We start from the raw sequence: 26,738 nt of genomic DNA on the forward strand, positions 1-26,738 counted from the left end.
CAACCCATTATTTTGAACCTTTAGGTAAAGTCTACAAGATGCAGTCCACTCTGTTTGTTACAGATTCCAATTTTGGAAACAGAAAACTTTATGGAGATCAAATGTTTCATTAATGAGAATATTAGCAGAATGTCGGCCAAAATTCATCTTGCTCCCACTGCCGGCCACTGGGCTTCCTTTCATCACCATATTTGGTATTGAGTGGAAACGCCAACCGGATGCTTCCCATTTATACATCCGGTGAAATATCTGTGGATCAACCCTACTCCTCGGCCAGAGCGTCAAGTGTGCACTCTGAACGCTCTGAGAGCTAAATTCTCCGAATTTACGAACAGACAGAGTGAATTTACGAATGCACCACATATTGCTCAAATACAAATAGCACAACTTTCTGCATGTAGTCTTCAATGGTTTTCAATGGTAGACTGCGACAGATCAGGTAAATGTCGAACTGTAACACAAAAATGTACTGAGAAGTTACTGGCCCAGTCGGTGCTGCTGCTTTTGAAAAGTACTGGGGGAAATGCTGTCTTGCCACGTTTTCCAGCAGCTCTGTAAATGTGCAATTCTGTGATGAAGAAATTGCTTCCCAAACTCACGGGCAGCCTATGGATGTCGGCATTTGAAGTCAGCCTTGTGGTGACTTGATAGCGTGTATTATGCATCTACAGTATTTCACGTTGCACTGTATGCACTATTCCACAAGTAAATTAGTACATTTATGATGAGGTTGAGTAGTGGTTGACGTTGTATATGTCATTCCACAGACCTTTAAACCTAATATTGCAGTGTTAATAGCTGGGGTCATTTTTGTTGTTTTTGCTGTTCTCTAAATATAATTTGAGAGTTTTTAAATTGTGAAGAAATGCAGTAAATGAGCTTCAACCCCCCCAGCACACACACAAACACACCCCACTTTGGCATACCCTAGGTTTAGCTGAGCTGACACCACTGGAACACGTCCCGATCTACATCAACCGTACCGGAGTAGAGAGAGTTAGCAGTTTTAAGTTAGTCGGTGTCCACATCACCGAGGACTTGACATGAACCAACAACATCACCACTCTTGTCAAGAGGGAACAACGTACCTATACTTCCTAAGGCGGTTGAAGAAATTCGTCATGCCACCCGCATCCTCTCCAAAAACTACTGCTGCCCCATCGAGAGTGACCTGACCGGTTGTGTTACAGCCTGGTACAGGAATTAACCTTGTTCCCACCCATCCAGGACATCTACTTGAAACGATGGCTGAGGAAGTCTAGCAGCATCATCAAGGACACACAGACCCCAGACACAAGCTGTTCTCTCCCTTACCGTCGGTCAGACGGTATCGGAGCATGAGGTCTGATACCAACAGGCCCAGAGATAGTTTCTATCTACAAGCCATCAGACTGCTGAACACTTGAACTGGACTGACCACCTGCTCTGATTCTCCMCACCTTAGCACACATGCACTCACTCATGCACACACCCAGACAGACACACATCCACACACGTACTCACCCATGCACAAACACGCACACACACATACACTGTACATTCATGCTACACACACATCGCAAATGCTGCAACCAGACTCTTACATACTATAGCTAATACTGCATAATTTAAACACTTGCCCCCAATCCCCCCTTTCTCTGATACATGTGTGAATATTGTACCATAAATTGTGCTTCCCTGTATTATACTTAAAATATATTTTCTACTGAGCCATTTACTTTATGTTCCTATTCTTATATTTAAATATTTATTATTATTGTTGCATTGTCGAGAAAGAACCTGCAAGTAAGCATTTCGTTGGATGGTGTATACCATGTGTATCCTGTACATATCATTAATAAAATGTGAAACTTGAGGATATCAATTAAATTAAGCTGAGATCTGAGATCCATAGCAGCACCAAAGTAGACAGGTGTGTGCACAAAGACTATATTGGCCGGGGAACTCATCTCTGGCAGATTGGCCAAAAATGGGAAGGGAAATTGATCATTCATGACCACATGGCATAAAAATGAGGAGTAAATTGAGTTTGGTGGGAAATAGCAGGACACTGCAGCCACATCAGAATGATTTAGAGCAGCCTGCCATCCCTGCAGTGAACAATGCTATATTGAATGCCTGGGTGGGATGTGATTATAATAATGCTTGGCTGAAAGTGATGAAATTAGAATGATTAATCAGCCATTGATTGAACTGCTGTGTTTTGCCTTCCACTTCAGGGAAAGAACTTGGCCTCCACTGGGCATTTGTGATGGATGAATACACATTAAAACTTAGAACACATGGAGTGAAAGTACAGTGCTTTGTGCTTTTGATTGTGTGCGTGTGTGCATTTCTGTATGTGTGTCTTCATTTCTGATTTATGCATAGCTCATGAGGCATTATAAATGGGCTCATAATGCATTATGAAGAGTGGAATTTATAGGAAATGTTACCAATTATACTATTGTGACATTGTGTGACTATCTAATGAATATTCAATCCTGGTAAGAAATAACCATGGACATATGGAGATAGAGTTCAACTCTGCAGATGGATTGGTGGGATTCTTCTATCCATTGAGCCTTATTGCTATAGAGTGTCATTTATTATAAAAAATACTATGATACTGGTATCGTCACAGCCCTACAATATACCAATGTGGCACTTGTACTAAACTCCTAAGGCATAACGTTCTTTAAAAAATCTATGTGCAACCTTAATTAAAATGACAATTGAATGGTAAAGAGGCATTCTTAGACAACCTATGCAGAAAAATAGACATTTATATATTTATTTATTTATTACATATAATTAGACATGATGGTTATGGCTCTACATAGRAGGAGAGAGCTGTTTCAGGTGTTTGAAAAATGCAAAATTCTCTGAATTGGTTCTTTGACTGAACCTCATCAACATGGAATATTCCACCTCCAGCTAGACTTGGGGCTGGGTGCAGAATAAATGACATGTGGGGGACACACAAGCAACTGTTGCAGAGGACAGCTGTCATACACTGAAGTCTATAAAGACATGATCATACAAAACATTGGCACAACGGTCTGAACTAAAAGTGCACAAGATGGTAAAGGAAATGTTTTAAACTGATTATTTGACTTCAATACTGTGTTTTCATCTCTTGTTTACTTTTTCTGATAAGCGTTTTATGGGAATACTACATTGCAGTCATGTCCTCTTCGGTGAGTCAAGACAAATCTTAAATCTCAAATCTTAAAATGCTCAAGATTTTTATTTTAGCAGAGGATTTTATAGCTGATGTTAATGATTGAGTGTTCTCCCATGCAGGATCTTCTGAAGACAGATTGGACAATCAAGTCACTCCCACAGCAATGCACAGAGATGACAAAAGAAATTGATGATAAACCTGTCAAGGTAGCTAAACAATCAACTGAATTATACTGTATCTAGAGATGATGTGAATACTGTAGTATCGTCCTCATTAATTACACTATATCACAGTATTGCTGTTGCAACTTTCAATTCTATGGCTAGCTACCAGGGGCACAACATTCATTGGGGACATTCTGAAATTGCATTTTTGTCTCCCTCAGTTTAAGCATTGGAATGTGATACAAAACAAAGCAAAGTTGTGCTTTAGGACCATGTTTGGAGTGTTTATCCAATTGGATAAAAAAATATAAATATATACGTATATATATATAATATACATATACACTACCGTTCAAAAGTTTGGGATCACTTAGAAATGTCCTTGTTTTTGAAAGAAAAGCACATTTTCTGTCCATTAAAATAACATAAAATTMATCAAATACAGTGTAGACATTGTTAATATTGTAAATGACTATTGTAGCTGGAAACGGCAYATTTTTTATGGAATATCTACACAGGCGTACAGAGGCCCATTATCAGTAACCATCACTCCTGTGTTCCAATGGCACGTTGTGTTAGCTAATCCAAGTTAATCATTTAAAAAGGCTAATTGATCATTAGAAAACCCTTTTGCAATTATGTTAGCACAGCTGAAAACTGTTGTCTGATTAAAGAAGTAATAAAGCTGGCCTTCTTTAGACTAGTTGGGTATCTGGAGCATCAGCATTTGTGGGTTCAATTACAGGCTCAAAATGGCCAGAAACAAAGACCTATATATATTATGTCTCCTAGAGATAAACATACTTTTGTGCGAAAAGTGCAAGTCAATCCCAGAACAACAGCAAAGGACCTTGTGAAGATGCTGGAGGAAACAGGTATCCATCTATATCCACAGTAAAACGAGTCCTATATCTACATAACGTGAAAGGCCGCTCAGCAAGGAAGAAGCCACTGCTCCAAAACCACCATAGAAAAGCCAGACTACGGTTTGCAACTGCACATGGGACAAAGATCGTACTTTTTGGAGAAATGTCCTCTGATCTGATTAAACAAAAATGGAACTGTTAGGCCATAATGACCATCGTTATGTTTGGAGGAAAAAGGGGGAGGCTTGCAAGCCGAAGAACACCATCCCAACCGTGAAGCACGGGGGTGGCAGCATCATGTTGTTGGGGTGCTTTGCTGCAGGAGGGACTGGTGCACTTCACAAAATAGATGGCATCATGAGTAGGGAAAATTACATGGATATATTGAAGCAACATCTCAAGACATCAGTCAGGAAGTTAAAGCTTGGTCGCAAATGGGTCTTCCAAATGGACAATGACCCCAAGCATACTTCCAAAATTGTGGCAAAATGCATTAAGGACAACAAAGTCAAGGTATTGGAGTGGCCATAACAAAGCCCTGAACTCAATCCTATAGAAAATGTGTGGGCAGAACTGAAAAAGTGTGTGCGAGCAAGGAGGTCTACAAACCTGACTCCGTTACACCAGCTCTGTCAGGAGGAATGGGCCAAAATTCACCCAACTTATTGTGGGAAGCTTGTGGAAGGCTACCCAAAACATTTGACCCAAGTTAAACAATTTAAAGGCAATGCTACCAAATACTAATTGAGTGTATGTAGACTTCTGACCCACCGGGAATGTGATGAAAGAAATAAAAGCTGAATTAAAAAATTCTCTCTACTATTATTCTGACATTTCACATTCTTAAAATAAAGTGGTGATCCTAACTGACCTAAGACAGGGAATTTTTACTAGGATTAAATGTCAGAAATTGTGAAAAACTGAGTTGAAATGTATTTGGCTAAGGTGTATGTAAACTTCCGACTTCAACTGTATATACAGTACCAGCCAAAATATGAACACACCTACTCATTCAAGGGTTTTTCTTTATTTTGACTATTTTCTACATTGTAGAATAATAGTGAAGACATCAAAACTATGAAATAACACATATGGAATCATGTAGTAATCAAAAAGTGTTAAACAAATTAAAATATATATTATTTTTAGGTTCTTCAAAGTAGCCACACTCTTGGCATTCTCTCACCAAGCTTCATGAGGAATGATTTTCCAACAGTCTTGAAGGAGTTCTCACAAATGCTGAGCACTTGTTCGCTGCTTTTCCGTCACTCTGTGGTGCAACTCATCCTAAACCATCTCAATCGGGTTGAGGTTGGGTGATTGCGGAGGCCAGGTCATCTGAAATAGCCCTTACACAGCCTGGAGGTGTGATGGGTCGTTGTCCTGTTGAAAAACAAATGATAATCCCACTAAACGCAAACCAGATGGGATGGCGTATCGCTGCAGAATGCTGTGGTAGCCATGCTGGTTAAGTGTGCCCTGAATTCTAAATAAAACACTGACGGTGTCAGAAAAGTACCACCCCACAATCACACCTCCTCCTCCATGCTTCATGGTGGGAACCACACATGCGAATATCATCCGTTCACCTACTCTGCGTCTCACAAAGACACAGCGGTTGGAACCAAAAATCTCACATTTGGACTCATCAGACCAAAGGACAGATTTACACAGGTCTAATGTCCATTGCTCGTGTTTCTTGGCCCAAGCAAGTCTCTTCTTCTTATTGGTGTTCTTTAGTCGTGGTTTCTATGTAGCAATTTGACCATGATGGCCTGATTCATGCAGTCTCCTCTGAATAGTTGATGTTGAGATGTGTCTGTTACTTGAACTCTGTGAAGCATTTATTTGGGCTGCAATCTGAGGTTCAGTCAACTCTAATGAARTTATCCTCTGCAGCAGAGGTAACTCTGGAACTTCTTTCCTGTGGCGGTCCTCAGGAGAGCAAGTGTCACCATAGCGCTTGATGGTTTTTGCGACTGCACTTAAAGAACTATCAAAGTTCTTGAAATGTTCCGCATTGACTGACCTTAATGTCTTAAAGTAATGATCGACTGTCATTTCTCTTTGCTTATTTGAGCTTTTCTTGCCATAATATGTTCTTGGTCTTTTACCAAATAGGGCTATTCTGTATACCACCCCTACCTTGTCACAACACAACTGACTGGCTCAAACACATTAAGAAGGAAAGGACATTCTACAAATTAACTGTTAACAAGGCACACCTGTTAATTAATTTAAATGCATTCCAGGTGACTACCTTAAGAAGCTGGTTGGGAGAATGCCAAGAGTGTGCAAAGCTGTCGTCAAGGCAAAGGGTGGCTACTTTGAAGAATCTCAAATATAAAATATATTTAGATTTCTTTAACACCTTTTTGGTTACTACCTGATTCCATATGTGCTATTTCATAGTTTTGATGTCTTCACTAGTATTCTACAATGTAGACATTTTTAAAATAAAGAAAAACCCTTGAATGAGTAGGTGTTTCCAAACGTTTGTCTGCTACTGTATGTCCACCTCACTTCTAAAACCAAAGTTTCACCCCTGCTAGCTACTACACCAATTTCCATAAAGACATTGTATTTGAACGTTTTAACATAAGTGGGTTATGTATTCACACACAAGCTGCAAGCGGTATGAAAAAGTTGCTTGTTAGTGGCCATGTGTAGAGTAAATGTCAGAGAGGATCAGCCAGTTGCTGTTTCATGCTGATGTAGACAATGTGTTACTGTGACTGTCTGGACACAGCCATTCAGACAGCTGTACCATGTACATATGCTGCTTCCTGTTGCAAATTGTCCTCTAGCTCCTCAGTATGCAAAGATTTCAGATTGCCACTGTGTCATAGCACAACTCCTCTTCAAATCAGGTAGCGTAGCCTATACATGTATAAACTGAGTGTGGGGTGTGTTAACGATGCTGTTTGGCCTCATACAGGAGCTATGTGTTATCTTCCCCTGGCTGGTGGAGAGGGTTGTTGGCAGCCTGGATGGCAGCACTGTTGGTTGGAGTCTTTCCTCCCTGCAAGCCCACAGCAATGACTACAGCAATGTACTGGAGTTCCTAAAACCAAGGTGGACCTGTCTGTGATTTGAGACATTCCACAACTTGCTATCGATAATATTATATTACTAATGTGTATTACACCTACAGTATACTAATAAACATGGAAGTTTTCACCAACATACAATATTTTTGCAGTGGCCCAATGCTGAAACTTGTTTATAAACTTCAAGCTGAAGACTACAACTTTGAGATCCAAGTCGCCAATTTACCTGTAAGTTTTCAACATACAGTACAGTCACATCCGAAATTATTGGTACCAAGTTAAATTGTAGGCAAAATTATATTATTTTATACTAATTGCTCAGAGAAAGAGATTTTGTTTAACCAGTAAAAAAAATCTAGGTGTTAAAATGATTGGCACCCTAACGATTCTTATAAATAAATCAAACAATTTAATCTGCATTAACATTATACTGTTTTAAATTAATCTCAGTTCAAGAAACTGTATTGTGACCTTTCATGGCTTCCTGTTTCACTGGGGTATAAACATTTGGTCACACACATGTAAAATCCATTTGTCATCCATCACCGTGGGGAAAGGCAAAGAACTCACAAATTAAAAGAGAAAAATGGTTGGTGACTTTCATAAATCAGGCAATAGGTACAAAAAAACTACTGAAAAACCAAATATATCACTTACCAATATTAYGGCAACAATTACAAAGTTTAAAACTACTGGAAAGGTGTAAACTTGCCTGGTAGAGGACCCAAATGTATATTTTCTCCATACACAGCGAGGATGATGGTTCGGGAGACAAAGACTAGTCCAAGGCCCACAGTTGGAGAATTACAGAACTTGACCTGAAAGTTGATCTTCCAGCAAGACAATGACCCCAAGCACACATTCAATGGTTAATTGGCCACAAAGTTAGTCTCCCTTGAAAACCTGTGGTTTGAAGGATCTGGAAAGGATCTGGAAAGATTCTGTATGGAGGAATGGTCTAAGATCCCTCCCAATGTGTTCTTCTATCTCGTATAACATTATAGAAAAAGGCTAAGTGCTGTTATCCTCACAAGGGGAGGGTACACAAAGTATTTGAAAATAGGTGCCAATCATTTTTATTTTTATTTGTTTATTACAGTCTTTTTTTGCTCATCTTTATCAAGGGCGCCAATACTTTCAGATGTGACTGTAAATGCTAATTGTGCAGTGTTATTTCAGCATACTTCACAATGTCATTGCGTTAGCAATAATTACGACACATTACAATTTCAGTAGTTAAATGCCTATTGGTCTATATTCCTGTATGAATGCTGAGGTTTTTTTCTCTTTCATTTTAATTTCCATCCACAAGGGGGTCATTTCAAATAACCGGATTTTCCTCAATAAATTACCCTCTCAGAATCATCAGAGATTGTCACTCAGTATCCTTTTTTACAATGTTTGACACAATGACAACTATTACTAAGTATTATTTAACTTTGTCCACTTTAGTTTAGCGTTGTTCTTAACTGTCACCAGATGCCTTTGAGTACTTCATGTTTTATTTTGCCACAAGTGTCATTACACAGAAGGTAGGCCAAAGTGCTATTCCATTTCATTTGTTTCAAATAAAGTTATTAATAAAGTAAATCCATTGCCAATGCTATCTCATTTTGTAACCTGAGTGTTCTCTGTTTTTAACTGTTAAATTAGGATCACCACTCAGGGCAGCAAACCTCCATCTCAAACAGTGTCTACTTTGCCTTGGTGGATGCATATTTCAAACACTTCCTCCCTACAGAAGGATCCCCTCGCTCAGATGTCAAACGCACCTTGACCTCACACATTCCAAGGTGCTGTATAGCTAGCCTGTGCCTTTCACAATGCATTATAAGACCAGCACATCATCTATCAATATAGGGCAAATATGAAATGTAATATTTGATAACGCTTGTTTTGATGGTTCCCCAGGTCCTCTAGGTATAGTGAAACAAGCAAAGGCCTGTTGAAATGCCAGTGCCCTGTTAACGCTGAGACAACCAATAAGAGTATCTGGGAATCAGAGACTATGCTACAGGTGATTGAGAAAAATCTGGGTTGGACAGAGACACTTTTAATATAGCAATCTTGGCTTGTCTCGCAAAGGTGCAGTTGTTGAGTCATTGTATGGCCTTGTTCATTGTCCCTGCTTTAGATCTTTTTGGAGATATGGCTGCCACATTTCCCCTTGGAGACACACCAGAAGCTTAATGAGGTCTTTCCTACCTTCCTTCGATGACTCATTCTTCATGACGAACATGCACTTTTATTCACATTATTAATCTAATGGATTCAGAAATTCTACATTTTAATGATAAGCACTTGTCTGTAAACCTGCAGGTCTCTGTCATCACAGAGGAGCACATACTGGTGGTGAGACTGCTGGTGAAGCACATGCATGCCTTCTCTGGAAAAACAAAACTAGACCAGTCTGATATCTTACCTTCTGCCCACTCAGAAACCTATCTCTCAGAAGATTTTAAAAGGTGAATACCCACTTGAGTGTTTTTTACAATGATGATGATGATGAGGATAATGATAATGATGATATTAACAATATGTTGTTATTGAAACTCAGAGTGGTCACATCAGAATATGTACAGAGGTTGTACCTTCTCTTGCTGCACTGCTTCAAACAGTGGCCTATGGAGACATCCTTCAGAGCAGTGAGTGCACACTTAAGTTCTACATTGGATTTACATTTGGTCTGTCTTTGACATTTGGCCATGTTATTGCTTGTTTTGCAGTGTTTCTAGCTGGTTTTGGAAGGTATCCTACTGTAGGCGTTCTGAATGTATGTATAAGAGAAGTGGTTTTGAATTAGCCYTTTCTCAATACAGGTATTAGAGACGTGGCTTAGTTACATCCAGCCCTGGAGATACCAAAAACATGTCTACAGTGAAAGCAAAGAGAAATGGTAAGATATTTTGAATGTGCTCAATAGTGTTATAGCTCAGACACAGCATTGGGTTGAAGAGTGCGTTTGCTAACATAAAGCTGTTTCTGTCTCTTAGGGCCTCTTTCATTCAGGAGAATATTCTCATGTACACCAGGCTATTCAGCTTCTTCTTGAAAAGATTTGCACATGTCGACCTCGTCAACATCGACAATGCAACCATGGTTTTCAGGATGGCAAAAGTATTTGCCCAAACCAGTCTTCCAGAATTGATTGAAAATGGTAACCACAATTATTCTTAGTTGAAGGACACTGTAACTCAATCACAATGAACAACATTAGACTTGTTTAGATTTGTTTTTTCGATTTGTTTTCTCCATACATTTTGTTTACAGGAGAAAAATTGCTATTGCATCAGGGTCCCCTCCTCCCATCCACTCTGATGGCATCTCAGGTGCAGCCCACTGAAATAGCTGCCCTGCCCAAGACACACATCAATAACAAGAAACTACAAATGTTTGGGGTAGAAATGCGAGCTGAGGTAAGTCCCATTAAGGACAAGTGAATGACAAGAAAGACCATTGACTGAGGGTGCTGCAATCTACCAAATATGGATAGTGGTCACAAATGCTTTCCTATATTCTGAACATTGTAGGTGCTGAAACTGGTCCAGAGACTAATGCAGGCCCAACAGACTGCAAAAACCACATTGGATCAGCCAGCCAATGTATCAGTTGGTCAGTTTCTCTGTTCCTGGAAGAGGTTGATTCTTAAAACCAATTCAGAAAGTGGGGGGAATGACATGACCAAGTCTGACATGAAGACAGTGGAGCTACTAAAGAAAACTGTGGACCACCTCAATCAGGTTTTCAATGTGAGAAGATGATATGACATTGGTTATTATTATCAAGTAGTAGTAACCAATGTTAAAGTGATGTCTCAAATCATTTGTGGTTGTTTTGTAGCTCAACACAGGTCATCTATCTCAGATGATGATGAACATGGGGTCAGTGGAGGAATCCAAGCAGCTCCCTGACTGTATTCACAGTGAAAATGGGATGATCCTGACAGACCTTGGCAGAATGCAGGTGAAAATAACTACTGCAATAAAAATGAATGATGTGCATACGGTGCAATACATAATTGTACATTGTAATTGTGTTTTATTGCAGATTATCAATGGCCTTCGCAGATTTGATATTGAGTATCAAGGGGACCCACAGCTGCAGCCTGTGAGAAGCTATGAAAATGCAGTCTTGGTGCAGCTTATGTTTTGGATCGCCACACTAATCAATAACAGAGTAAGTGGGGAGTCTTACCAGGGGCTTCATGCACCCGAAATATCTGAGAGGGCACAAAGTGCGTGAGGATGGCTGGGGGATGGAAGTTGGAGAAGTTGGCATTTTTCAAACACCTGAAACATATTTTTCTTGCGATCTAGAGCCATAATCATCATGCTTAATTTTATAATTATTTTTCTGCATATATAAACATACCTCTTAAGCATACCTCTACTAAAATCTGGGTAAAATATTGAAAGGAATGTGAGTCTTATTCAATACATTTAGTAATTGCTTGCTTTTCTAAAGTGTACCAACCTTGCCAGCAATCATACCAGCTAAGACAGTTAGAAAAGTTAGCTACTCTAACTTGATTGATATCCTGAAATGGCGTATTGGTACCTAGTTATGAGGTTATGAGGTTGGGAGATTGGGAACCTACAGTATCTGCTATTTACCTAACTTAATAAAATTGCCAGTTGGCTAGTAGTATTACAGTACAACAACAAAAAATTTCACTTTTTAAATTATTTTATATTTTGTATTTTACATGACAAATCTGAGGAGTCACGTGCCCCTGTGCCCCCTATGGGCATGATGTCTTTGGGTCWTACTTTATATGCAATTTAATATTTCTATAATGTTTCTCTAATTTACACTGAGTTCTCAAAACATTAGGAACACTCTGACATTGACTGACCAGGTGAATCCAGGTGAAAGCTATGATCCCTTATTGGTGTCACTAAATCCACTTCAATCAGTGTAAATGAAGGGGAGGAGACTGGTTAAAGAAGGATTTTTAAGCCTTAAGACAATTGAGACTAGAATTTTGTATGTGTGCCATTCAGACGGTGAATGGCCAAAACAAAATATTTAATTGACACAACTGCGGGAAGCATTGGAGTCAACATGGGCCAGCATCCCTGTGGAAGGCTTTCAACACCTTGTAGAGTCTATGCTCTGACTAATTGAGGCTGTTCTGAGGTCAAAAGGGGGTGCAACTCAATATTAGGAAGGTGTTCTTATGTTTTGTATACTCAGTGCATATGGCATACAGTAAGCCTACCTATAATGATTGGTAGTAGTACAGGGATACATGTATTGACTAAATTACTTGAGACTAAATTGACTAAATTACCTGCAGCTTGAAGGACACATGAACGATCTGTGCTCACAACAGAACCTGCTGGGAAGGCTGGGACAACACTACCTTATCACCTCCACTGTAAAAGGAAGGTTCCCAAGGAGTACAGTGACACAGCAAAGCCAGGAGGACTACCACCTGCGGCCACGCCTTACCCTGCGCACATTTGCAAGTTATCGCACATTACTCATTCTCCTGTTACTCTACTCGCTGGGATCTCTGTTTTCTATTAGCCCACTGTTCAGCACATGCCTCATCTTAATGTTGAGCTTTTTGTATGGACTGTGCATGACTGTCTACATGGGAAAGTAAAAAACGTTATTCTGCGTCAATGTGTGTGTTATACCTAATAAAGGATTTTTGAACTCACCAACTTCAATTGACTGATAATTAGGAGTTCACAGTGAAGTTGTCAAACCTATTGTTATTCTCTGACTTCTTATTGTTTTCCTTGACATGGTCAAACAACTCAAGCATAGATTGGTRACTTTTTTCTAATTTGGCACACAGAAACTAGAGGCCATGTGTCACGTTCCTGACCTGTTTTCTGTTGTTTTGTATGTGTGTGATGGTCAGGGCGTGAGTTTTGGGTGGGCAGTCTATGTTTGCTGTTTCTATGTTGGTTTTGGGTTGCCTGGTATGGCTCTTAATTAGAGGCAGGTGTTTTGCGTTTTCCTCTAATTGAGAGTCATATTAAGGTAGGTTGTTCTCACTGTTTGTTTGTGGGTGATTGTCTTCCGTGTCTGTGTACCACACGGGACTGTAGCGTTTGTTCGTTCGTTTGTTATAGTCTGTACCTGTTCCTACGTGCTTCGTGTTTTATGTAAGTACTCATGGTGTAGGTCAGTCTACATTCGTTTTTTGTTATTTTGTAATCCTTCCCAGTGTTTGTTTTCGTGTCTCGTCGATTGATTTAATAAATCATTATGTATTCAAAACCCGCTGCATTTTGGTCGAATCACTACTCCTCCTCTTCGTATGAAGGGGAGGAGGAACACCGTTACACCATGAGTAACATGTTCAAAAAGAACGGCACTCATTGGCCTATAGTTGACACTATTATAAGCAGTCTAACGTAAACACTCATATCCGTCGCTCCGTTTGACCTAGAGACTTGATACTTTGTATGTAAATGTCTTTCCTCATGCTGAACAAATTTGCCTCAAGGACCCATAAGGTCAATACGGATAGATTTTCTTCCATCTTAGAGATTTTGGAAAACGTATTCTCATCAAACCATAACTCCAAAATGTGGTATGTGGGCCCATGATACATCTCTTAACTTAGCTGGAAAAAGCTAAGGGATTGGTTAAGAGATGGCTGAGTTATTGATAAATCAGGAAATCTGATTTTACATGTTCATTATAATCCTTTGTAAATCCACTCCACAATGGCCTATCAACTTGAAACATTTTAGAGTCATCAAAGGCTACCATGGTGAACCATGGCATTTGAAATCTTTAAAAAAAGAAGGAAACTATTAACAATTCACTTTTTTGACTATGTAATGACTAAATATGCCATTGACGCCAACGGGACCATAGGATACTAGAGCAATAACTATTGATCAAGTGGACTTTGTCTCATTCCCTGTAATAGTACCCGCAAAACACCAGTCTCAATGTCACGCCCTTACCATAGAGAGCTTTTTATTCTCTATGTTGGTTAGGTCGGGGTGTGACTAGGGTGGGTCATCTAGGTAATTATATTTCTATGTTGGCCTGGTATGGTTCCCAATCAGAGGCAGCTGTTTATCGTTGTCTCTGATTGGGGATCATATTTAGGCAGCCATTTCCCCTTTGTGCTTTGTGGGATCTTGTCTATGTATAGTTGCCTGTGAGCACTATAGCAGCTTCACGTTTCGGTTTGCTATTTATTGTTTTGTTGTGAGTTTCACTTAGTAATAAAAAGATGTGGAACCCAGATCACGCTGCACTTTGGTCCAGTTATTATGACGACCGTGACACTCAACGCCAACAGTGAAGAGGCGACTCCGGGATGCTGGCCTTCTAGGCAGAGTTGCAAAGAAAAGCCATCTCTCAGACTGGCCAATAAAAATAAAAGATTAAGATGGGAAAAAGAACAGACACAGAAACTCTGCCTAGAAGGCCAGCATCCCAGAGTTGCCTCTTCCCCATTGACGTTGAGTCTGGTGTTTTGCGGGTACTATTTAATGAGCTGCCAGTTGAGGACTTGTGAGGCGTCTGTCTCAAACTAGACACTAATGTACTTGTCCTCTTGCTCAGTTGTGCACCGGGGCCTCCCACTCCTCTTTCTATTCTGGTTAGAGCCAGTTTTACCTGTTCTGTGAAGGGAGTAGGACACAGCGTTTTACGAGATCTTCAGTTTCTTGGCAATTTTTCGCATGGAATAGCCTTCATTTCTCAGAACAAGAATAGACTGATGAGTTTCAGAAGAAAGTTCTTTGTTTCTGGCCATTTTGAGCCTGTAATCGAACCCACAAACGCTGATGCTCCAGATACTCAACTAGTCTAAAGAACGCCAGTTTTATTGCTTCTTTAATCAGAACAGTTTTTAGCTGTGCTAACAATTGCAAAAGGGTTTTCCAATGATCAATTAGCCTTTTATAAACTTGGATTAGCTAACAACGTGCCATTAGAACACAGGAGTGATGGTTGCTGATAATGGGCCTCTGTACACCTATGTAGATATTCCATGAAAAATCAGCCTTTTCCAGCTACAATAGTCAATTACGACATTAACAATGTATTTCTGATCAATTTGATGTTATTTTAATGGGCAATTTTTGCTTTTCTTTCAAAAACAAGGACATTTCTAAGTGACCCCAAACTTTTGAATGGTAATGTACATTGTTGACTACAACCTGCATTGAAAAAGTACTGAAATTTACTAAAGGTGTAACTAGTATCAGGTATGAAGGTAAGACCCAGATGCAGACCATGTAGAATAAACAATAGTTTAATATTCCAACATTGGCAGGCAAAAGACAGGTCAAGGCAGGCAGGGGTCAGTAAACCAGAGGTGGGGCAACTGTACCGMGCAGTAGGCAGGGTCAGGCAGAGGTCGGTAATCCAGAGGGGGGGAAAGGTACAAGTCGGCAGGCAGACTCAGGGGGGCAAAAGTACAGATTGGCAGGCAGGCTCAGGGGCAAGGAGAGTGGTCAGGCAMGCGGGCTCGGAGTCAGGACAGGCAAGGGTCAAAACCAGGAGGGTGAGAAAAGAGCAACTGGCAAAGCAGGAGCTGAGACACAAACCACAGGTTGACAAACAAGACAAACTGACAACAGACAAACAGAGAACACCGGTATAAATACACAGGGGAAGATGGGCATCACCTGGAGAGGGGTGGAGACAATCACAAAGACAGGTGAAACAGATCAGGGTGTGACAACTAGGAACGTTTTAGCACCACCAACATGTTACTTGGGAGGAGAAAGATGAAAAATCATTGTGGGCGTGTATACATCCTGTGATCAGAATAGCTAGGACGGTGGTTGGAAGGTTGCACTAGTTTGAAATGGAAAAGCATGCGGTAGCTATGGATAAAGAAGGACATGAAGACGAAGCAGCTGCTTTATAAGAGGGATGCACTGTTGAGCACTACATTCCGAGGGGTTTGTGCTGATTGTATGGAGATTGTGACAGCTGGTTAAATGGTGTCCCTTGTGAAGGTGAGAACAAGATGTATGTCAAGAGAAGTTCAGTGTTATCATGAGGAGATGTATACTTGGGATACGGGGGACGAGTGGAGGGAAAAAGAGAGGTGGAGGGTGAGCATGACTCGGTTAAAAAAGGCGGAAAAAAGGGAGATGGTTTGTTAAAGAAAAATGGTACAAAGTGTAAGCAGAGTGACCTGAAGTGGTAGGTGGTAGGTGTGGTGAAGTTTTCGGGGCGTGAGGCTTGCACCGAGGGTAAATATGAGCCTGTGACAGTAGGAGGGAAGTTTTTGGAAAAAGTGGACCCTTGCCTTTTGGCTGATCCATTTGTGGTTTCAGGGTGGGTGAAAACAGAGTTGGAAGCTGTGGAATTGGTGAGGGTAAGAGAGGTGGTCTTGTGATAATTGTTTGTGTTTCTGCTGGTCAGAGGGAACAGGTGCTCTGCGTTAAACGAATGGGGGGGKAAGAGATGTGAATTGTTTTGTTCTCAAGAAAAGGGTGCCATTGAAAGGAGTGATTACTGGGGAAGCAGTAAATGTAAAAGTTAACCAACTGAAGGGGAAGATTCCCGGTGTTTGTGATGTTCGTCGTTTGCTGCGACGCAGACAGTGTGGAGTGAGAGGTGAAACAGAGGAGTCATTGTCTGTTCTATTGACTTTTGATGTTGTCTTTGCCTGACAAAGTGATGTTAGGATATATAAGTTAGCTCTTGTGCCGAATACATTACGGTGTTACAGGTGTCAAGCTTATGGGCATGTGGCAGGAGCATGTAGGAGGTAGGGGCGGCAGGTAGCCTAGTCGTTAGAGCGTTGGGCCAGTATCCGAAAGGTTGCTGGATCAAGTCCCTGAGCTGACAAGGTAAAAATATGTTCTGCTGCTGTTCCCTGAGAAGGCTGTTATTGTAAATAAGAATTTGTTCTTAACTGACTTGCCTAGTTAAATATAAAGGTTCCTAGGTGTGCAGAAGGCCATGAGACAAAGGAATGTGTAGTGGCATGTGTTAACTGTAGGGGTGCACATAGGGCTGGGGATCAGAAATGTCATGTGCAAGAGAAGCAGGTTGAGGTTTCCAGGCTTAGAGTAGTACAGGAGTTTTCATATGTAGAGGAAGATGGGTCAAGGGGGAGAGATCCTGAGAGGAGTGGTGTGAGTAGTAGATCTGTACCAGTACAGAGGGATTTAAAAAAATTAATTTCACCTTTATTTAACCAGGTAAGTTAGTTGAGAACAAGTTCTCATTTACAACTGCGACCTGGCCAAGATAAAGCAAAGCAGTGCGACAGAAACAACAACAAAGAGTTACATGGAATAAACAAGCGTACAGTCAATAACTCAATAGAAAAAAAGAAAGTCTATATACAGTGTGTGCAAATGGCATGAGGAGGTATGGCAATAAACAGGCCATAGTAGCAAAGTAATTACAATTTAGCAGATTAACACTGGAGTGATAGATGATCAGATGATGGTGTGTAAGTAGTGATATTGGTGTGCAAAAGAGCAGCAAAGTAAATTAAAACAATATGGGGATGAGGTAGGTAGATTGGGTGGGCTATTTACAGATGGACTATGTTGTACTATTTACAGCTGCAGCGATCGGTTAGCTGCTCAGATAGCTGATGTTTAAAGTTAGTGAGGGAAATGTAAGTCTCCAGCTTCAGCGATTTTTGCAATTCGTTCCAGTCACTGGCAGCAGAGAACTGGAAGGAAAGGCGGCCAAATGAGGTGTTGGCTTTGTGGATGACCAGTGAGATATACCTGCTGGAGCGAGTGCTACGGGTGGGTGTTGTTATCGTGACCAGTGAGCTGAGATAAGACGGAGCTTTACCTAGCATAGACTTGTAGATGACCTGGAGCCAGTTGGTCTGTCGACGAATATGTAGCGAGGGCCAGACGACTAGAGCATACAGGCCGCAGGGGTGGGTGGTATAAGGCGCTCCGGCCAACAAGTGATATACAGTATGTTTCAGTAAGAATAAACTTTTAGCATTTATAGCAATGTTTATCAACTGTACTGCAGGGATGGAATGTAAGTCGCAGAACATTTAGGTGGTGGCGGCTGCAGAGAGGTATTTSGGTGTGTGAAACTTGACATCAGAAGAATTACAGGGTGGGGTTGGTGTCCAATCCTTTCAGGTTGTTGGCCTAAATAGATAAAAAATAGTGGAGCAGGGTAGTGTTAGAGGGTATGGTATTTGTTTATTCATTTTCTCAAGCAAGGTATAAGGGAGTTGTGCTCCAGTCTAGCAGGTGGCAGTAATGCAACATTTATTGGATGACAACCGCCGTTAAACCTCATCGAAGAAGTACACTTCCTGTTTTGAAGGTAAGCTAGCGTTGCAGCTTGAAGGCAGCTAGCTAACGTTAGGTAGCTCGTTGGTTAATTTAAAGCAAAACAAAATAGCTAGTTAGCTATTCTTGTTAGCTAGCTTGCACGTTTTGCCGTCATGTCAATTCTTGTTCTGTCGTTCTGCTCCAGGTAACACAAATGATGAACTAACTAGCCATGTCTGGAGCTACAGTAGTTAGCTTGCGTCTGCTGATGCTCACAGCTAACGTTAGCTAGCCAAATCGTATTTAGCGTTCAATGTTGGTTTTAGAGACTATAGCTAACTAGCCACATGCATACCAAATATTAATTTGTGGGTATATTAGCTAGCATGTGGCAATAATTGTTACGTTTGCACTCACAACTTGCAGAATAAAGCTAGTTATGCATAATTCTGCACTTTTGTTTTGGGCGTAACGTTATACAAATCCCAGAGACCACCCTTAACGGTCTGAACATTTCAGATAAGCACTATCAATAAAATAACTTATAACAGCCTGTTTAGCTAGTAATTATATTCCATTTGGGTGTAACTTGTCCAGTGTTCTAGCGCAAGCAGCAGAGAGTGGTACATCAGCCAAGAGCATGCCTTTCCTCCATGGCTTTCGCAGGATTATATATGAGTATCAGCCCCTGGTGGACGCCGTGCTGTGTGTTGTTGGTCTGGAGGAAGGGACAAGCACTGGAGAGAGGTGAGTGTACTTTATGTGATGCTGTGAGTCTGGTTCAGGGATAAGTGACTGCTACAGTAATTTGCACTGACACTCAAGATCCACAATGTCAGTCGATATGGCAATGTGTAAGCTAAGCTGAAACATCTATTGTGTATTTATCTGTATTTGACCTTGGTCTTCTTATTGGATTTACAGGAGCCGTAGCCCGGAGGATGAGGACAGTCTATGCGGGTCTTTAGTGGAGCTGCTGGAGAAGGAGTCCCAGTCAGCTGTGTTTGAGGAGGGGATCAGCTATGCTCTGTTTAAGGTTGCTGAACGGGGACTAGTCTGTGCAGCAGAAGTCCTTCTACGATATGGAGCAGATCTCAACTTTGAGGGTGAGAGGACTGACTTGTCATTCAAATATTAGGAGACTATTTGTTGATATTTTATTGACCTAAATATAATTTGATTCCCAGACCCTGTGTCTTATTACAACCCACTGCACATTGCTGTACTGAGGAACAGGCCGATTATGGTGAGGTTGCTGGCTGGACATGGAGCTGACATTAACAAGCGAGATCGGGTGAGTACAACAGGTAGCAAGAACTTATAGCTGCAAAACATACTACTGTTCTGTCTTTTCTGCAGTACATTTCTTGCTCTGTATACAGAATGTGTTATGGCTCTGTAACACAATGTACTGTATCTTATGCAGATCCATGAAAGTAGCCCCTTGGATCTCGCTAGTGAAGAGGCAGAGAGACTGCCTTGTATGCGCACACTGCTGGACATGGGTGCTGACGTGAATGCAAGAGATAAAAATGGTGAGTTGAGGGCCTCCCGAGTGGCGCAGCAGTCTAAGGCACTGCATCGCAGTGCTAGAGGCGTCACTACAGACCCGGGTTTGATCCTGGGCTGTATCACAACCACAGGGACTTTACTCGCTCAAGCGACTCCTTGTGGCGGGCTGGGCGCCTGCAGGCTGACCTGCAGGCGCCAGTCGTCAGTTGAACTGTGTTTCCTCCGACACATTGGTGCAGCTGGCTTCCGGGTTAAGCAGGCGGGTGTTAAGAGGCGCGGTTTGGTGGGTCATATTTCGGAGGACACATGACTCCACCTTCGCCTCCCAAGCCCGTTGGGGAGTTGCAGCGATGAGACAAGATTGAAATTGGGGAGAAAACGATGGTAATAAAAAATGGTGAGTTGACATTTTGAACTGTATTTACTGTATATTTCAACACTGCCTTTTTGATCTTGTCCCCAAAGGAAAATCACCCTTGCTACATGCCCTAGCTAGCAGTGATGGACTCACTGTGCATAACACAGAAAACATCCGGCTGCTACTCCAGAGAGGTACTGTGCTATAAAATAACCTTAAAAATTGTTATTTTATAACCTATGCAGGAATCGCTCCGCATTTTCTTGGTTCTAAAATTCGAATAGTTCCCCTAATTTCAGTTTGTGACAAAACAAGCAAGTATWGTTTAGAGAATGGTTTTACAAAACTGAAAGTAAGACGCAAAAACTAAACTTAAGAACGGGAAGCATATAAATACCACACACGGATAGAACATATCTACCGCTTCTTACACTTGCTTTCAATTAGAATGACCGTACACATTTCTATGTGAATTTGGTCAGGTCGCACAAAAAGTTACATATTGCCGCTTTAATTTGGAGTAGGCTTATGGGCAGAAAGACAGAAATGCTAAACATCAAATTTTATTGGTCACATACACAGTTAGCTGATGCTAATGCAAGTGTAGCGAAATGCTTGTACATCAACAACAGCAGGGCATGTCCAAATGTATTTATATTTAGGAAACTTTGTTGTTTGTTCCCCTCCTAAGGTGCAGATGTTCATGCTGCCACACTGGATGGAGAGACGGCTGTATCCTCGCTGGTCTTTCTGGTGAAGGAGGCTCTGGAGGGCTCTGTGGCGGATGCAGCTGAGATCGGTCGCTTCTGTCTGAGGGCCACGCGGCTGCTTCTGGCCCACGGGGCTGACCCCAGCTGCTGCCTTACCCCCGACGGGGAGGAGGATGGGGAACCCTCCCTGACAGTGACCAGCCTGGAGCACTTTGATCGTCTCTTTCCCCTGGCAGTGCTGCTGCTGCAGAGTGGTGCCTCCTTCCACTGCTCTCGCCACGGAGCCTCCTGCTGGACAGGCTACAGGCTGGTATTCCAGAGGCTCCAGACGGCCCTGCTGGACTGTTCTGATGCAGAGCAGGCGGCTGAGCTCCTGGAGCAGGCTGAGGTCCTCCTGGACTTGGCCCGGGTGTCCTCCCCAAGTCTGGCCCTGCCCCTGGACCTGCCTATGCCAGACCAAGACCCCAATGCACAGACATTGCGGGACCTCCATCGGCGTGTGGTGGAGCAGGAGACCGGCCCTCCCCCCCTGCGCTGCCTCTGCAGGGCCTTCATCCGGGGTCACCTGCAGCCCTGGCCCCTGGACGACAGGGTGAAGGCTCTGCCCTTACCTGACAGACTGAAGGAGTACCTGCTTCCGGAACACACCCTGAGCCCCAAGCCAGGATGGGACTGCTTCAAGCCCCAGCATACCCTACGCTGACGACACATGTTTTTACACTGGTAACTGGGGATGACACATTGATTAATTGACCTTTATCCTTTTGTAATGATTTGGTGTCCTAACACCAAATCTATCAATGTACTCAGAACCTGCCATTGAGGCCTTTGTTTTGTTGTTCAAGTGTGTGTGCCAAATCATACAAAGAATCTGAATATGTTTACTATCACGAGATCAAGATCACTTATACTCAGACATTTCTTAAGAATAAGTTGTGTAACTTCCATACGTTTGCACTGCTGGAAGGGTGCAGATGAGTCTTTTGTTAAATATTAGCAGAGAAGGTTGGACTTTGTCATCTGAATAAAACAATCAGGATCAGTTATTCTGCATCTTRTTTCTGTGTCAGCGATAACAGTTGAAGTATAGTGATGGGCCACAAGATAGCAGTGTTGTTCTTTGTAAGCAGGTAGTTGCTAAAAAAGAGGTCCAATTTATATTATATTCAAGTGTTCTTGACACAATCAGAAATCTCATTAATACTTCAAACACATTTTTATATCTGATACACATTTCATGTATTTTCTTTGTATTCATGAGCCATTGACTCTTCTCATCAACCTTTTCTACGTGTTTGRCCATGATTGTGCATAGATTGTTTCCTTATTTATTTTAATAGCAATGACACGGATTAAATGTAAAACACTTTTGACAATTAACACATTACGGTATAGCAGTGTATGGTGACTATGGGACTTGGTAGTGGAGTCGGAGGACTTGGTGTTGCTACAGAGTCAGAAGGTTGAGCTGAACGGCAGCCTGATTCTATTGAGAGCTACAGGGCAGATCAGCCTGGCACAGGTCATCTTTTTTTCACTAATTGGTCTTTTGACCAATCAGATCAGCTCTGAAAAAGATCTGARGTGAAAAGATCTGATGTGATTAGTCAGAAGCCCAATTAGTGGAAAAAAATATCAGAAGTGGGCTGCCTGTGTAAATGTAGCCTAAGAAACACTGCCCTTTCCCACCTGGACAAAAGGAACACCTATGTGAGAATGCTGTTCATTGACTACAGCTCAGCATGCAACACCATAGAGCTCCAGAAGCTCATCACTAAGCTAAGGACCCTGAGACTAAACATCTCCCTCTGCAACTGGATCCTGGACTTCCTGACGGTCTACCCCTAGGTGGTAAGGGTAGGGAACAACATCCGCCATGCTGATTCTCAACACTGGGGTCCCTCAGGGGTGTGTACTTGGTCCCCTCCTGTACTCCCTGTTCACCCACGACTGCGTAGCCAAACACGACTCCAACACCATTAAGTTTGCTGACGACACAACAGTGGTAGGCCTGATCACCGACAACGATGAGACGGCCTATAGGGAGGAGGTCAGAGAACTGCCAGTGTGCTGCCAGGACAACAACATCTCCCTCAACGTGAGCAAGACAAAGGAGCTGATCGTGGACTACAGGAAACGGTGTCAGAGGAAAGCCCATAAATTTGTCAGACTCCAGTCACTCAAGTCATAGACTGTTTTCTCTGCTACCGCACGGCAAGTGGTACCGGAGCGCCAAGTATAGGACCAAAAGGCTCCTTAACAGCTTCTACCCCCAAGCCATAAGACTACTGAACAATTAATCAAATGGCCACTATTTACATTGACCCCCCATTTGTTTTGAACACTGCTGCTACTCGCTGTTTATTATCTGCATAGTCACTTCACCCCTACCTACATGTACAAATTACCTCAACTAACTGTACCCCCGCACACAGACTCGGTACCGGTACCACCTATATATAGCCTCGTTATTGTTATTTTGTGTTACTCTTTATAGTTTTTTATGTTAGTTTATTTGGCAAATATTTTCTTAACTCTTCTTGAACTGCACTGTTGGTTAAGGGCTTGTAAGTAAACATTTCACGGTAAGYTCTACACTTGTTGTATTTGGCACATGTGACAACGTTTGATTTTATTTGGATTGCAGTGTATGTTTTAGGTGGCTAATTAGCAGCGCTTTTAGTATCTGCTGTGTTGATTTAACCTGACCCTAAAGACTCAATGTACTACTGAACTAAACGGACATGTGTGAGAACACACTCCTTAAAAATTTTCTCTGAGCACATGTATTGAAAAGGGATTGCTACTAATTGTACTGTGACCAAGAAGCCAGATGATGGCAGTGTTACACAATGGGGCAGGAGAGAGACCAGTGGTTGTTTTGGTTCTACTGACTACATCTACGAACTCCACAATATCCACTGCCTTTTTAGGAAATAGTTGTGTGGTAGATGGAATCCTTTACACTCACTTTCTTTTTAAGTAATTTTGAATGTTCTACACATGACTCATTTTAGTACATCACAATGCATACATTGATTTCTTGCCAATGCAGATTTTGTTGCAGATTTTTTTCTGAATATTTGTGTCAGGTTTGAGAATACAGATATGCAGTATTCAACACATGCATTGCAGTTCCACAAACAGCTGCTGTGGATGGTAGTGTAAATAGAGAAGTCTTGGTTGAGTAGTGGTTTTCTGTGGGACGCAATGGAACTGTGATGCCTGTCTGCTGGTGTGGAAAGGTTATTCAGAGTTTATTCTGAAACAAATCTGGTGTGATTCACACACCATCTCAGTCTCTGTATGTTTCATTCACCCTTAAGCCAATGCAGTTACACTGCTGCCACTGACTGTTGAAGCCGTGCATGGACAGATGCTACTATAGAGAGTCATTATTTTAATGCAGCTTTAGCGGAGTGTGTATGAATTCGTTTGAGAGAGAGACTAGCAAACTAAATAGGACAGTGTGTTACACAACTAACCCCCTCCTGACATTGCTGGCTGGGGCTGCAGTGGCTGCCTGGCTTGCAGACAGGCGCATTGACTCCTCTTCTTTATCTAGGTCATAGCCTCTGAAGAGAGAAGGCAGCTACAGCGGCAACCGCTCCACACGCACTTCACTCTCCTGTCTGTCTGAATCTCTCCACACGCTCTGACGAAACCCCAACATCAGCCGCCAGGGAGAGGGGGTGGGGTGGGTTGTAGTGGGGTCGAGGTTTGGATTAGAGGAAAAAAAGATTTGAGAGAGAACAGTAGGGTAACTTGGGGGGGAAATGCCACCAATAAGGGAAATGTCTATTTTCGGACAGAAAAAAAGCTACATTTGGTCAGATTTAGATATGTGCATACCGGCTATCTTTAGGCAAACACATTTTGAGGGGAAATAAGTATGCAGAATAAAATAAAGACATTTAGGAGATTAGTGTGTTAAAATCWAATTGATATGTTTATTTTGGCATTTTTGAGTAATTGACTCTTAAAAGCTGAAGTCTAGGTATCATATTTTAATTAAATGAATCAAATATTGGGAAAAATTACATTGAATATCTCTTGTTTTGCCCCAAACATACTCACTTAAAATTGTATTACTTTGTAAAAAAATCATTAAAAGGGCCTCCCGAGTGGCACAGCAGTCTAAGGCACTGCATCGCAGTGTTGCGGCATCACTACAGCCTGTGGTTCGATGCCAGGCTGTATCACAACCGGCCGTGACCGGGAGTCCCATAGAGAGGCGCAATTGGCCCAGCGTCGCCCGGGTTAGGAGAGGGTTTAGGAGAGGGTTTAGGAGAGGGGGGGAGGGGCTTGGCTCATTGCGCTCTAGCGACTCCTTGTGTCGGGCCGAGCGCCTGCAGGCTACTTCAGTCGTCAGTTGAATAGTGTTTCCTCTGACACATTGGTACAGCTGGCTGGCTTCCGCGTTAAGCAAGCGGGTGTTAAGAAGCGCAGCTTGGCGCGTCATGTTTCAGAGGATGCATGACTCGATCTTCGCCTCTCCCGAGCKCGTTGAGGAGTTTCAGCYATGAGACAAGATCGTAATCACGAAATTGGAGAGAAAAAGGGGGTAATTAAAAAATATATAATAAAAAAGGATTACATTTTTTTTTATCCATGTGTATTATTTAATCCAAACCTCGACCCCACTACAACCCACCCCACCCCCTGCATTGGCTTAAGAAGGGGGAATGAACCATACAGAGAAAGACTGAGATGGTGTGTATTTATCTATCCCTACTGGTAAATATTTAAAAAATGTATAGATCTAACTTCATTAGTTTATATAATATATATAACTTTTTCTAAATGACAAAATATTAGATTTGTTTTGTTGGGGTGACGTAAAATGTTGAGATGAGACGGATTAGATTTTTAGTTAAGCAAAACTAGTGGCATCTAGGGAAAGAGTCAAAATGTGGTGACAGGGGTTTATGTAAGAATTACAGAGGGGGTGTTTAACCCCAAGCCACCCTACTATAGAGGAAACCAATACAGTATTACAGAGAAAGAGATGGGGACCAAGGGACATACATTAAAGCATTTTTTTTGATACAGTAGAGATACATTTGATCAACTTGGTTTACACAGTCTGTTTACTGTCTTGTGTTTCATGTTCCCCAACCCCTGGCCTAAAACCAACCCCAGACTTCCACTGGCCTTGCGTTGGGATCATCACACTTTAGCAGGTGTGGGATTTGAGAAGGAGAGATCATTTGGTGGTGTGTACATGGACTGTAAAGGCCACCAGGGAGAGTTGGCAAGGCATAACTTACCCCAGCCAACAATCATGCCGAGGCAGATACATAGCATTCCCCAATGATGACCCAATGCTGCCAGCAAAAGGTGATAAAACCAAGAAACCAAGAGAGAGGAGCCAAGCCTCTCTACCTATCATTTATTGAGAAACAATGTGGCTGAATCTCACCACTGAAATTAGTTATTGATCTATTCTCTTCCCCATGCTCAGGGTCTGTACTGCTCATACTCTCACTCCTCCCTGATTCTTTATTTCATTCTACCTTCTTTCTTTCCCTGACAGTGAATCATATTTTATTTTATTTTATTATTCTTAGGAATGTTTCCCATTCCTTTGTCCTTCCATCTCTGTACACATTTCAATTTGTTTCATTATTGTCACTTACTCAGTTATTTCTCTCTGCTCTCAAGCACCCATCTCTCTGCTCTCAAGCGCCCATTGAATGTTACCT

General features: G+C 41.8%; 2 protein-coding genes across 2 annotated transcripts; both read left to right on the plus strand.

The window, feature by feature from the left end:
- The first annotated feature begins 2,966 nt into the window (after positions 1–2,966).
- On the plus strand, positions 2,967–12,914 carry LOC111973679 (sphingomyelin phosphodiesterase 4). Its single transcript, XM_070447015.1, has 18 exons — positions 2,967–3,179; positions 3,286–3,372; positions 7,135–7,271; positions 7,399–7,474; positions 8,559–8,628; positions 8,726–8,778; positions 8,900–9,039; positions 9,158–9,263; positions 9,381–9,440; positions 9,566–9,711; positions 9,804–9,891; positions 10,066–10,142; positions 10,240–10,403; positions 10,517–10,662; positions 10,777–10,995; positions 11,087–11,209; positions 11,294–11,422; positions 12,546–12,914. The coding sequence occupies exons 1-18, from the start codon at positions 3,168–3,170 to the stop codon at positions 12,855–12,857; spliced, it is 2,145 nt and encodes a 714-aa protein (XP_070303116.1). The 5' UTR covers positions 2,967–3,167; the 3' UTR covers positions 12,858–12,914.
- Positions 12,915–18,501: 5,587 nt separating this feature from the next.
- On the plus strand, positions 18,502–21,886 carry asb6 (ankyrin repeat and SOCS box containing 6). Its single transcript, XM_024002788.2, has 7 exons — positions 18,502–18,658; positions 19,051–19,200; positions 19,378–19,559; positions 19,641–19,747; positions 19,880–19,988; positions 20,431–20,517; positions 21,015–21,886. Exons 1-7 carry the CDS (start codon positions 18,627–18,629, stop codon positions 21,734–21,736), a joined length of 1,389 nt encoding a protein of 462 aa, XP_023858556.1. The 5' UTR covers positions 18,502–18,626; the 3' UTR covers positions 21,737–21,886.
- The last annotated feature ends 4,852 nt before the right edge of the window (positions 21,887–26,738 follow it).

The sequence above is a fragment of the Salvelinus sp. IW2-2015 genome, linkage group LG15 (assembly GCF_002910315.2).
Source record: "Salvelinus sp. IW2-2015 linkage group LG15, ASM291031v2, whole genome shotgun sequence".
Lineage (NCBI taxonomy): Eukaryota > Metazoa > Chordata > Actinopteri > Salmoniformes > Salmonidae > Salvelinus > Salvelinus sp. IW2-2015.